The 13,043-nt window shown below is 41.4% G+C and overlaps 1 protein-coding gene across 6 annotated transcripts; it reads right to left on the minus strand.

Annotated features, from left to right (window-relative positions):
- Nucleotides 1-1,872: 1,872 nt before the first annotated feature.
- Nucleotides 1,873-9,829, minus strand: LOC100831622 (probable sucrose-phosphate synthase 3). 6 transcript variants are annotated; one of them, XM_024460338.1, is made up of 14 exons: nucleotides 9,288-9,829; nucleotides 9,043-9,132; nucleotides 8,509-8,547; nucleotides 7,111-7,313; nucleotides 6,595-6,658; nucleotides 5,664-6,410; nucleotides 5,449-5,556; nucleotides 5,168-5,299; nucleotides 4,859-5,035; nucleotides 4,491-4,544; nucleotides 4,340-4,402; nucleotides 3,534-4,238; nucleotides 3,266-3,393; nucleotides 1,873-2,729 (listed from the first exon to the last, which is right to left on the minus strand). In XM_024460338.1, exons 1-14 carry the CDS (start codon nucleotides 9,510-9,512, stop codon nucleotides 2,453-2,455), a joined length of 3,012 nt encoding a protein of 1,003 aa, XP_024316106.1. In that variant the 5' UTR covers nucleotides 9,513-9,829; the 3' UTR covers nucleotides 1,873-2,452. The 6 variants fall into 6 exon arrangements, with proteins under 6 accessions (XP_024316106.1, XP_024316107.1, XP_014752909.1 ...); XM_024460339.1 differs by having other exon boundaries at nucleotides 5,712-6,410; nucleotides 9,288-9,826; XM_014897423.2 differs by lacking the exon at nucleotides 8,509-8,547 and having other exon boundaries at nucleotides 9,288-9,827.
- Nucleotides 9,830-13,043: the final 3,214 nt, after the last annotated feature.

A 13,043-nucleotide genomic window follows, 5' to 3' on the forward strand; every position in this document is an offset into this window, starting at 1 on the left:
CTCTTTTCATGTTCCTTCTAAGTGTTGGGAATTAATTAATTAGTGTGATCCAATCCAAAAGGAGGCCATTTATGTGGAACCTACCTGCCTATGTGCACACCTACTAATCAAACAAGTGACCTCCAAGAGAAATGGTCAGCAAGCTATAGCTAGAGTAGCTTAGCTGCTGGTTGCTGAATCCTGGTCCCATTTGGGGAACTTTGACCCGTTTTAGGTGCTTTCTGGCCATCCACATATATACAACATCTCCTCACCTGCCGGAATTAATTCGCCAGCACCATTCCTGTACCCTTGATTTGCCTCTCCTTGTTGTGTTTGTGGCGTGCAGTGCAGGCAGCCTTTGAAGCCGTTGATGAGTGAGAGAGCTGATCAGGTATTGAGTTCAAATTAACCCTGACTAAGTTAATATTACTAGCTGGGGCAGCTAGCTCTCAAGTCTCAACCAACTCCAGCTAACAACTCCCCCCTGAATCCCGTCGCCTCATGCGGTGGACAAGAAGGAATTAATTCTCCAGTTTGTCAAAACTGGAGAATGTATTGTCACTTCTACGGTTATACTGCTTCACATTTCGAAGCGTGGAAGGAAATAAATGGAATTGTTTTCTTTTTGTTTTGTTCTGGATATGTTAACTTACACGGTATTGTCACGCTACTGTGTTTTTTTTTCAATTTGGCGGCGAAAACGTTTTAAAACATTATAATTTCGTGTCTGGTACTCCGGTGACATACCCTTCTTCGCCGTGTCCGACAGAAGGTGAAGGAAGGAAGGCAAAAGATGTGATCCTTGCCGTTAGATCTTGATCGTAAAACAATTGGTTAACAAATTAAAGTTTTTTTTTGTGATGGAGAAAAGAGTTTCTACTTTTTAGTGTCCATTTCTAGATGTTTTTGGAAGGTTGCTTAACTGAGCCTAGTTTATCAGCAAGATATCAACATTTGTAGTTGCTTTGAAGGTAGCATAACATCCTTGGCACAACACCGTGTCCTCTGTGTTAGGTGAACTAAAATAGCAACAAAGTGTACAAGGCTCCGATTTGTTGTTTTATTTTCAGTGCCACCTTTCACAGAGAAAAAGGGCACACAATGTTGACGAATAATAAATTGCTTCGTGTGTACATGTTTCCAGGAGACGCCGCTAGCTGCACGTATCGCAATCCCTGATGATGATACAGATGGCCAACCATAAACCGATAACCAATCAATAACTCACAGACTGTTATATGTTAGCATCATCCATATGAATAGCCGACTTCCTAGTTCAGAAATGAGAGGGCAAAAAATCGAATTGTATAAATACTTGTATGCACACAAAATTTGAACAAGTATATGTCGATTTTATGCTATGTACAAAAAGGAGAATAGATGAGTATCTAAATAGATAGGGAATATGCACAATTTATGTTTTCCATGCAGCGAGCAAACTGGTGTGTCTTTAACAGACTTGCACATATCAAACGGTATATACACACAAAAAAAATTCGGAATTGATTAAAACTTGCAGGTGGGGGAAGTCAAACGGTAGCACAGCAACCAGATATGAGCAGAAGAGCAAGCAACATAAAGAACAAGTTTGAATTCGTTTATTTATTTGGAAAGGAGAGGCAAAGGAAACATGTTAGTATGTATAACTGTTGCAGCTACTGCACCAAACCATATATTGCTTTCGGTGCAAGTCATACAGAGGAGGAACGGTGTTCATTATCCAGATGCTACAACATAAGACTGTCATAGGATGGAGAAGTCAGAGTTGTTTGGCGCCTGCATTGCAATTGCCACAATAATGTCATAACCACCATCGATCAGCGAGATATATGGATGTGATGTTAATGCTATAACTATAAGTAGCCACAGCCCACAAGACACTGTTTCGGAGAAACGGAAAGAGGTAATTAATGAATGTCCTTACAGATCAATCATAACTTTACAGATCCAAGGAAGAAACAACAAAGCTTCATCAGCTTTACCTCATCAGAATTTTTGTATGTACTGGAATGAAAGAGATCTTACACAATCACAAGGCTGACATCCTAAAGTAAAAAAGAGCAGGGAGGGTTGCAAAGGCATTTATATGTTTTACTTTTCTGTATAACAGTAAACTACTCACAGTATTCTCCCTAGGTATATACAACAAGAACCTTGGTCAGCTTCGGTAGTATTTATTGGAAGATTTTATGCTAAACTAGTGTTTCATTAAAATGTTTATTGACAATAAATTGACCGCTCTGTTTCTTCTGTACTGGAATCATGGTTCATACCAAAATTTCCATATAACAGGTCTCAACTGAAATGGGGTTTGGAATGTTATTCACAGCTCAAGTGAGGACCACACATATATACTACAGACTTGCCGGCAAAATCGACATTTCCATCGAGTATGGAAATGATAGTATTCAATTGCTATCTTTGTATTGTTCACTTTTTCGTATAATAATAAAGTATATGTCTATCGGTGTCACTTTGTCGGTATACCAATCTTTTTCAGAGTAGACATCATGTCATCAGTGCTGCAACCCTCAACTCCAATGATGTTTGAGCAATCAAGTGCAATAACATCTTGCAAAGGATACCGTCTGACGTTATGGATTCTATTTGCAGGAGTATTGAATTCGCCCTTCAGGACGACTGTCTTGTGCAGACCTCCAAATAGTTCTTCATAATCTGAATCACCAGTTTCACCAACAAGAATTGCAACATTTGGCAACTCTATGCCCCAACGAACAGATAAGTACCTAGAGGAACAGAAACTTTCTTAATAGGATTATGTGCATGTAGGCCGCAAGGTGCATATAGGGAATTACATAAAAAAGCAATTCAACAGGACCTTAAGCACTTCAAAAAAGTTTGTCTTAAAAAAGTTTCTGTTAAGCAATTCAACAGGACCTTATGTTGCTTGTTGCTGATCTTTTTTAGACAACAGCAAAATTTTGTCTTAAAAAAAGTAGGCCAAGGACGATTCAACTTAAATCTTCATTGTAGTGTATAGCACTGGAGTTCTTCCATTTGAAGTTGAGTTTACGACTCTACTCTAGGCAGGAGTCTCAAACAAAGCAATGGAAGTAAAGTTTTTCCTCAACCGATATGTCTAATCTTCTCTAAAATAATGTTGGTGACTAATTGATTATCCATACACAACAAATCAAAGAAAAATCCAGATCCACATTTTAGCAAAGATTTTAAAGAACTGTTTCTCACCCAACAATACTGCAGTTAATATACAGAAGTTCAGGAAATGGTGAATGCATGAAGTAAGAAAATGGAAGAAAACCTTAGAGCCTGAGACCGTGATGCATGAATTGGAATTACGGATAGCCTGGTAGCACTATGGTTATAAAGGGCATGGCAGCGTAGTGACTGGACTCTCATCAACTTTTGCAGCTCCTTTAAAGGAGGTAACTGCAAAACATGTCAAGCCATAATTAGAAAACCTTGCATAAAGGACTGCCATAAAACAATGCAGTTGAAGAATCCACGCAATGCATGTATAGGCAAAATTACAACCAAATGCCAGAAGATTTTTGAACTAAAAGGCTTACATAATTTGGATTGACCACTCTAAATGCAAGGCAACATGTCGAGGAGTGTTCTGCATCTTCAAAGATAACTTGCTTTTCCATTCTTCCCCTTCTTTCTACTACTGAAGAAGCCCACTTCACTAGATACTTTCTTAAACCTTCTCCTCCCCAATGATACTCGATATGGGACTGGTAATTACGGTCTAAGGCAAATGTCACACGGGAAGTGCTTGGTGAATCACCAGCTTGTGAAGGGTAAAATAAATCACTCCCACTATTGCATATGAACGCATCAAAATCAGTAGGAACCATGCCTCCTGATATTAATAGAGAATGGATCTCTGCCATCGTCAGGGAAGTCGACAACACGAAACCCGTTGAACCTGACAAAGTTTCTGTACGTGTAGCCTCGATAGAATTTCTGATAATACAGACCAGATCGTTCTTACTGGCAGAGTCTACAGCAATGACAATGATATACTTCCTTCCCTTGATAGGTGCCTTAATCTGGTCTTCACTGCTCGCAAAAGCAGGGTATCTTGGGCTAAGAGTTAATATCCTTGACAAGTAATTCTTGCAATGTTCAGGCCAAGAAAACTGATGTATATTTTTCAGCCCATTCTCTCGGCATCTTGACCAAAGTTGTTTTTCAGAAAGAAGTTTATAGAGTGCATCTGCAATTGCATGCTGATCATGGGGATCAACAAGGAGACCGTTGTCCAGTACCTGCATCAAAATCCACCGGTAATGAGCCAGTGAATCTTCATCCCAGCCATGAGTTGATACGATTTTCCTTATAAAATCAAGTTTCAATGTGATGCACAAACCTGGTGAATTTCAACAGGAGCTCCATTTTTTGTTGCAATTACTGGTAAGCCATGCATGGCAGCCTGCTCTTACAAAGAATATATTGCAGGCAATTAGAATGCAGAAATGGCTGTGGACACAAAACATGATTTAAATTTCAATGACTATTACCTCTATCAAGGTGACACCGAATTGTTCAAAGTAAGCTACATTTACAAAAGCACCCTGCATATGTTCAATGAACAATCAGAATCAACACAAATAGTACAGACTACAATTACGAAAGTAGAACTGATAAATTGTTGCGATAACCATCCAACTTCATAGGATAGTGTATTAAGACCTTCAGCCATTTGAACAATTTAATAAATCACTTAAGTCACGAGTTTTCTTTCATCGCAAAAAAAAGTCATGAGTTTATACCAACCAGAAACAGATCAAAATAGGTAGAGAATTAAACATAAAAACTTTAGGGGCTAGTAATTTAAAACAACTGAAAGAATGGCACCAACTGTTTCTTATGCTAAAAAATAAGATACCTTCGTTCTTGCTGCTAAACGATAAATATCAAGAACTTCCGAGTGTTTGTGATGCTTTGGGTATGCCACTTGACCATACAGATCATATTCATCAATCAATGTAAGTACTGATGTCAAAACAGCTGCACTCATATTATGCATTTTGGAAATAGCCTCACGGTTACCCATTATCAGTGTCTGGAATGCAACATCAGAAGTTAGTGCAAAATAAAATGTTAAAATTAGCAACTACTGAACTCAATCCATTACGCTTATGATATTAAAATATAATATATACAGAGCATTATCCAAATAATGTTTCCAACTTACTAGGTTAGCGAGCTCCCTCAATGGTCGGCATTCACCAAACGCCTTGACAAGTGTTGTAATATTCTTTTCAGGATAAGGACGAGCAACAGCCAGAATCAACGGTTTCCTAGGATTCGTAAAGAACCTCATTATCTGTCAACACATACAAATTATCAGGGCATGGGCTTAAAAATGCAGGATAAACAGGCACAAATGAACAACTGAAGAAGTCTAAATCGAAAAAAGTATGTGAACTAGTAAGTAAAATGTCGAATGTACAAATCTCAAGAAAAAATTGCCACCTCAGACCAAATAGGTGGATCTTCAGAGGCTGGGGACGGGCTAACTTCCTCGCCATCCATATCAAAATCTTGAATCATATGGCCAAATTCAACACCTGGAGGGATTATCTGCAGAGCAAGGAATAGAAAAGTAATCAATATTAAAATGCTACAGCAGATATGGACAGCTGAAGCTAACTACCCGATTATGAAACACAATTCTCTGCCTCAATTACCAGTTTATGGTAACAAAAGTAAGAATCAGAGTAACAATGTATACTCACAACCATACGAGGCATGTAACGGCCGTAGCAATTAGCACCACGCTTGACTCTCGCACGAAGTTTCCTTGCAAGCATGACCTCAAACCCATCATACAGGTGCCATTGCTCTTCTATCTCTTGCCTAGTGCTTGCAATAACGATCTCAGAAGCATCAAGAGACAATTCCTCTGCCTCAATTCGGCGCATTATTTTGTATGTCATATTTATTTCTTCCCTCGTCTGCCTCCCTTGCTTGAGAAGCCCTTCCAACTTATCTTTCCCAAGAAAATGCCCAGTAAATACCATGTGAACGTTAAGTGCTCCAGATAGTAGAGCGGCAGCAACTCCTGCACTGGCATAATGGCCATGAATCACAGCAGGCCACACTGGATGCCCACATCCGATTTCTTCGCCTATGATTTTCGACATATGCACTATATGACTGAGTGCGCCATCAACAAATTCTTGAATGTAAGGCCAGAGATGTTCTTTAGCTAGATACTTGTCTTTCGGCCCAAATGGTATTCTGATGATATATGCACCACTGTTCTCTCTTCTTTCATGTTTAAGATTCTTGGAGCTTGTTGGTACTAGTGTCTCTGATGGTTCACCATATCCACGATCATAATTCGGTGCTAAGATTTGCCTTGTCAACAGATCAACCCGGTACACTCCAGGACATGAACTCAATGCTTTAGCAAGTTCCACAACATATTTGACCTGTCAAACGACACAACAGAGCAAGTGAAATTACATCATTATACCTTTCTGTTGATGGGCGTATTTAGAAGGTCAAATGGAAGTAATATTACCCCCTCTTAACTAAACAATAGGGTTAGGGTTATTCATGCTGAAAAAGGAATGGAGTTGTACTTAATCACACAATTATGCGCAGCAGCAATACCTGTCCACTAGTATCTGAATCACGGCCAAGCTCCATGTTCTCACCACGGACCAGGCCATGAAGGCTGCAGTATAATACATCACAAAGGAATTAAACGGCCAATTCATTTCAACACAAAATACTGGCAAACCTGCAATACATCATATATATCAAAGGAGGGAACAGGATTACACGAGCAAGACTACAGGAGGTTATACCACCATTTCTTAGGTCTAAAGGTTTGATTATCAGTACTTCAGAAGGTAGGCTAAATAAGCAAATGGTGATGCTTTTAGATCATCTATTGCTAAAAAATGGCATCATGGCAAATGCCGTGGTGCATGATGGATGCTAGACCACAACATACAGGTAGCAGAATAAAGTAATCTCCGACTAAGAGGTTATTGGCATCTGATATGAATAGCAGCTCAGTGCAAAATGAATTAATAACTTGCAGCGTATGTGTCGTTTAACATGCCTTACATTGCAAAACTTGCTTACGAAATACAACATGGAGTTAAAGAAACTATTCCATACCTGATCAACACTATGTATAGCTTGTCAACAGCACTGATCTTAGGTGTGTTCCCAGTCGAGCTGTCACCATAGGCAACAGATGCATCACCAGCATCCTCTCCCTTTTCTCCTTCAAAGAGATCTTCAGACATTTCTGCAGTAGCATCATTCCGTGGCTTCTCTGTCTCTAGGCGGCGTTTTAACAAGCGGTTGGCTTCCTCAACCTGAGTACTGGAACAATTAGGTAATAGGAAAGGTACGTGAAAGATGGACAAACCGAAGTGCAAATGTGAGTAAGCACATAATCTTTGAACAAGGGGGAAATTCTGACATCAGAAGGTCGCTTTTTGATGACCAACGTGGATCAGGTTAGGGTTGAAAGCAGCATGAGATGCTTAATGCAAGAAAATAAAATACTTATATAATCTGACTAGGGCTGGTCACAGCAACGCAGGGCACTGCCACGTCAATGAAAGGCGTGTGTGTGCCGGCCTCTTTCCAAAGATGGCCTGGGCGTGCACGACCTGGCTCGCAAGGGGCTGGCTTTGAGGATCCGCTGGCAGTGACTGAGAGTAGACCTATCAGTCACCTTTTCATGCAGATTTTATACGCTTTGCATGCAGTTTTTCCATAAATCAGTTGTATCCAGAAGTTGCCTCTCATGGATATTCTTGTTGATTGGAGGGTTCACCTCATTTTGATTTGAATTGGTTCCTTCTGTAACAATATTATGGTTCGAGTGTGTTTTTCTCTCCAAGCTTGAGAGGAGGCAAATAATTGCTAAATGAGCATCGGAGGAATTTTTGGAAAGACTGGACGGTTGATTTGCAGGTGTCAATGGAGCTCCAGAAATCTGCTTCCTTGATGTTGGATACTTAAGGCTACCGGGAACAATGAAGGTATACTCTGAAGTCTAAACGGTTCCAGAGATTTGTGAGTTTCGTACTCTTGAGTCTAGGGATGCTTTTCAAGTATGATGGCATTTTTACCTTTTTTCAACACATAACACAACATTTCATCAGCTCTAGTAGAGAGTCAATATTGGTGGACTAGAATTAAAATGTGGAAGTAAACAAAAGTGAGAATTAAATAGAACTTGGATGCAGCATTATTGCAGACAATGCCATGGTAGAAAACATATTCCAACACCAGTGCCATTTATGTTTTATGAGATTCCAGCAGTGGTGCAACACACATGTTGCTCGACAAATCCAACTAAATCAATAATTACTGCCATGATTTCAACCACTTCTCTCGCTACATTTGTCATTTATTTGATCTGTGACTACTTGAAAACAAAAATAGACTGCGAACGATTGGTCAATAGAAATATTTCAGTAGCATATACCAACTCTGGTGTCTATGCAACCAATAGATAGTGATTATATGCCATTTTCCCAGAATGTGCGTGCTACTTACTTTGAAATTGCACCACTTTATGAAGCAGCATTTGGTAAACTGAAAAAGTAACCAGGGAAAGAGATGAAGAGCCAGAGACCAAGTGGCGACAACAGGAAACTTAGAAATTGTCCAACCGCGGGCATGCATACTTCATAATCAGATGAGGAAAGAATCCACCTAACATTGTAGGTAATGCTACCACACTCATGTAGTACTTCTGAATACTTCAGAACTGAGATCAATCACCAAAAGTTCAACCAACGCATTCCCGTCGAACAGAGCCTGGTGCTCTGCTCTCTAAAATGCACCTATGTGAAGATCAATCCATCTTTTAGTCCTTCCTAGACAAAATAAAGAAGACATACACACACACTAATCTAATCTAATCTAACCCATGGCTCCACTTGAATGAGCTCTAACTTGCACACGAAATGAATTACCAACGGCCCCGGCTATCCCTCTCCAACCACATATAAAAAAAAGCTGCAGCGCTAGCTAGCAGTAGTACGAACGAAGAAAAAGAAACGAACGAACAACGCAAAAGGCGCACACCTCCTTCTTCTTCCTGGCGAGGTTCCAGATCCTCCATGTCATGTTCTCCAGCCGCGTGTTCCTCTCCTGCGGGCTCCGCATCGCGTTCGCCTGCAGCAGCAACCCCGCACGGATCGATCAGAAACAGCCGCAGGCCAATTAACCCACCAAAACGAAACCGAAACCCGAAAAAAATGGACCCTCGCCGGAATCGCGCGGCGAGAGCCTGGAGCAGAGCTGCTGCAGGGAGGGATGGACACACGTACGCGGGACCATGTCTTGTAGAGGTCGGTCTCGTCGTAGCCGGTGATGACCTCCTCGACGAAGTACCGGGCCGGGGAGAAGTGGCCGCGCTCGCGGAGGAGGAGCGAGGGCCGAAGCTCCCCGCCCCCGCCTCCTCCCCCGCCCCCGCCTCCTCCGCCGCCGCTGCCCTTCCCCGCGTCGAGGATGGCGTCCAGGTAGCTGTTGATCCAGTTGTCGTTCCCGCACATCGCGCCGCGCGCGCCGCGCCTGCTGCTCGCCGCCGCCGTCGTCGCCGGAATCGAGGGGCTTCCCCCGGAGGAGGAATGGGATGGGAATTGAAATTGAAGAACCGACCGCAGAAGAAGTGGTGGCGAGGAAGAAGAGAAGAGAGGTGGCAACGCGAAGCCAAAAAACAAATAAACAAATTTAGGAAAAGAATTTACAGAAAAAGAAAAGAAAAAAGTTTTGGGAGGGAGACGGGCAGCGGATTGCGGGGCGATCCTGGCCGTCGGTTTCTGACCCGACGGTGACTCGGTGAGTGTCTGGCGGCCGAATCTGTGGGCTTCTCGTAAGCGTTGCAGCTGGAGTTGAGATGCTTAGATTTATTTATTGTGTTCCTTTTATATTGTTTTCTGTTCCTTCTGGAGAAAAACCGCATTCCTTTCACATATGTATATGTCTTAACCGATGCGATAAAGACAGGGAAAATAATACCCACGTCTTGCTCACAGCTCACCTCTTTTTAATTATTGATGAGGTTTTGTAGACTTGTCGATCGACATGCATATGCATGCATGAAAGAAAGATACTCCTATTGTTTGTCCCTGCAAAAAAAAAAGACATATGTTAGGGATTTTTTTTTAAGAAAAATAGTAGCCCTACTTTATTGATAGTATGTTGATTTTGTTTAGTAGACACAAGCATTGTTTACAAGGAAAAAGGAAGGTGGGAAGAAATATTTTCAAAATTTGACGCTTTAATCGAATTTGAAGCGTTATTGTCATTAATTACCATGCATTACGTGGCTTCTATCTTCGGTAGACGTTGTGGACATGCGTTCATATGTGTTGATAGGTGTCGTTGTTTTAGAAAGAAAATAGGCTTTACCTGCTTTCTTGCAACGAAGTCGTCGGAGGAAAATATTGTGATCTATTACCTGCCTTGTAGGAAAAGGCATTTGGAGATAGAGCATTCAATAGAAGCAGTGCCCAAAATGCCTCTATAAAGATCAGACAGAAGTAAGACGAGCTGTAATTGTATGTACGTGTAAAGAACTCAAACGTGACAACGGTACGATAATACGATATGATGACGGTTGTCATTGATCAAGAAGGAAATCAAAAAGGAACTCGAGTTTTTGGTGCGATCGCTCGGGAATTGAGACTTATGAATTTCACTAAAAGAGTCTCATGAGCTCCTGAGGTATTATAAATACTAGTAGTAGAGACTATGATATAGTAGGGTATCAGAATAATATGGCGGTGTATCAAACGAGTTTAGGTGATTAGAGGTTCACCTTTCATTTGATACAGTTATATGAGATTTAATGGATAGGATTTGAAATTTTCACTAAATAGATGTTTCCACCTGGTACATCGCTTTATTATAATTACGAGCATTTTTAATATTTACACTGGTGATATATCTAACCGTTAGTTTGAGCATGACCAACTTCCAAAAAAGAATTGTAGTAGATGGTAAGAAAGCTGCTAATTTCAATCGCATCAGAGTTCGAACACAGATGAACTTGATGGATATTATGAAAATGCATCAATTGCATGAAAATCTTGCTCCTCAAGACCTAGTGTTACAAATTTGGAAATATTTATGTTCCATGTAAAACCTGCCACTAGGAATAGCATGATTTTATAGAAAGAAGGCTTTTACGTAGTACCTGGTTTTAAATTAATAAAACTCCAAATAGCCAATACGAGTTTTTGGCATGAGTTCAACTTCTTGCTTTGCTCTCTTTTTTCCAACCTTTCACGCAAGTTGTCATTGATCTGCAGGTCAACCGTTGCCGCTGCATGTACGGTCAAATCTTTAGACCAGATGCTATTTTTTAAAATGATTGTTCAACTAGGCCTCTAAAGATGCCATGTCATACCATCGTGTAATAATGGAGGTATGGAACTACGTAAAGTGCAAATTCTCAAAGGCTAGCTAGTTCGTCCTTTCGTGACCTCGTTGGGGCACATATAGTTTGGTCACCCTACGACCCTAATATAAATAGCAACAAGGAAAAAAAAAGGTGAATCTTGAACAATTAATTTGGGACTATCCAACATTGACAATCTTGTGAATATAGCTAGGTCTTATGACCACATTTGGAACACATGAATTTTACCTTCTTTCTGGCCATGTTTACTTAGAGAAAGAAAAAAAATGAATTTTATGGGGACAAAAGACAAATGCTATGTTTGGGAACACACACACGATCTAAGTTTGTTTTCCTTACGGCGTCTCACGTCTCGGTTCGAATCTTTTTGTGTGTAGCACAGAAGAGTATTGTTCATTTTCGACATCTTCATTGATCGATGCACACAAATCTGAATTGTCTATTCTACTCCACCAAGACAATTATGAATTTGGAGTAGTAAAGATCATTTTAAGACCAAGAGTGTTTATCACGGAAAGCTTCGGCGCCTAGTTGGTCACAAGTTTTTCGAATTTCCGTGTGCCAAAAGAAGGAAAAAGTGACGGCAGCGGAGTGGTGGCGGGAAGGAGAATCGGCAGGCACCCCCCTGCCCCCAATCATCTTTCATTGATTCACCCGTACATGTCGACATCGCAGCAGTCTCCTTCTATCTCCTCGTCAGATTGATCGACATTGTTATTCCATCCCCTCCACTTGCCGTTTGTCCACGCCACAGCGCGCACACACACACACACGGGTAAGCTAAGCTAACGTACGTACCTCGTCGTTCCCCATCAGCCTCATCTCGCCGTTTCGTGTCGTCAAGCGGCGGCTCCTGCTGCTGCTGCTGCTGTCGACTACTTTCCCTGCTCATCGATCCTCATCAGCAGCAGCTGGATGCATGATCAGGTGCATTGCCGTAGTCAGTTAGCCTCTGACCGACCTTGTTTGCAATGCCAACTGTGTGCGTACCCCCTAACGTTATCGGGATGTTTTCATTTCCCCGGTCGTGGTAGACGACCTATCCGTCGACAGCGAGACGTGGGGCAATTTCGGTGGCAGAGGTTATGTTCTAACAAAATTGTGTGACGTATTGTGGTTAGGGATGCAAATGGGATTCTGCTCATATCCGGTTTCTAGACCAACTTTCGAATCTCTAAATCAAATTTTAAGTAAATAGTTTCCATCGGAAAAAAATTAAGTACTCCTAAATAATCTGACTAGAGAACTAGCGTATCAATTAGGAACCTCTGTATTCCGTTTACCGCGTAACAGTAGAATCCGGCCAATTATGGTCGTGAGGAGAAAAGAAATAAGCGGGGAGCATTTTTACGGTATTCCGGTACTCCAAAAACCAATACTGGAGTACCAAATAGATCTGACCGTCCATGATAAAGGGCAAATTAGACATTTGTTAAACGTACAATGGTCTACAATCATCTCCAAATCTGTTGTTAGTTACGGCCGGAAAAAAAGGACGCCGATCGATTCAATTTGGGCTAGCTAGCTCAGCGATGGCTGCACCTGCAACCCCTCCGATTGAATCGCCGAGCTCTGTTGCGTCACCGTGCTCTCTCCGCTCACCTGTCGTGCTCCCTCTTCGTCCGCTCCGCCAGCGCCAAGGCCCAATCGAATAGTGGTG

The sequence above is a fragment of the Brachypodium distachyon genome, chromosome 1 (assembly GCF_000005505.3).
Source record: "Brachypodium distachyon strain Bd21 chromosome 1, Brachypodium_distachyon_v3.0, whole genome shotgun sequence".
Classification (NCBI taxonomy): Eukaryota; Viridiplantae; Streptophyta; class Magnoliopsida; order Poales; family Poaceae; genus Brachypodium; species Brachypodium distachyon.

Coding starts and splice junctions, on each gene's coding strand:
- LOC100831622 (XM_024460338.1), bottom strand. CDS start 9,512: ATGTGCGGGAACGACAACTGGATCAACAGCTACCTGGACGCCATCCTC. Junction 5,557..5,663: donor ACTTTTGTTACCATAAACTG/GTAATTGAGGCA, acceptor CTTGCTCTGCAG/ATAATCCCTCCAGGTGTTGA. Junction 4,545..4,858: donor GTTTAGCAGCAAGAACGAAG/GTATCTTATTTT, acceptor GAACATATGCAG/GGTGCTTTTGTAAATGTAGC.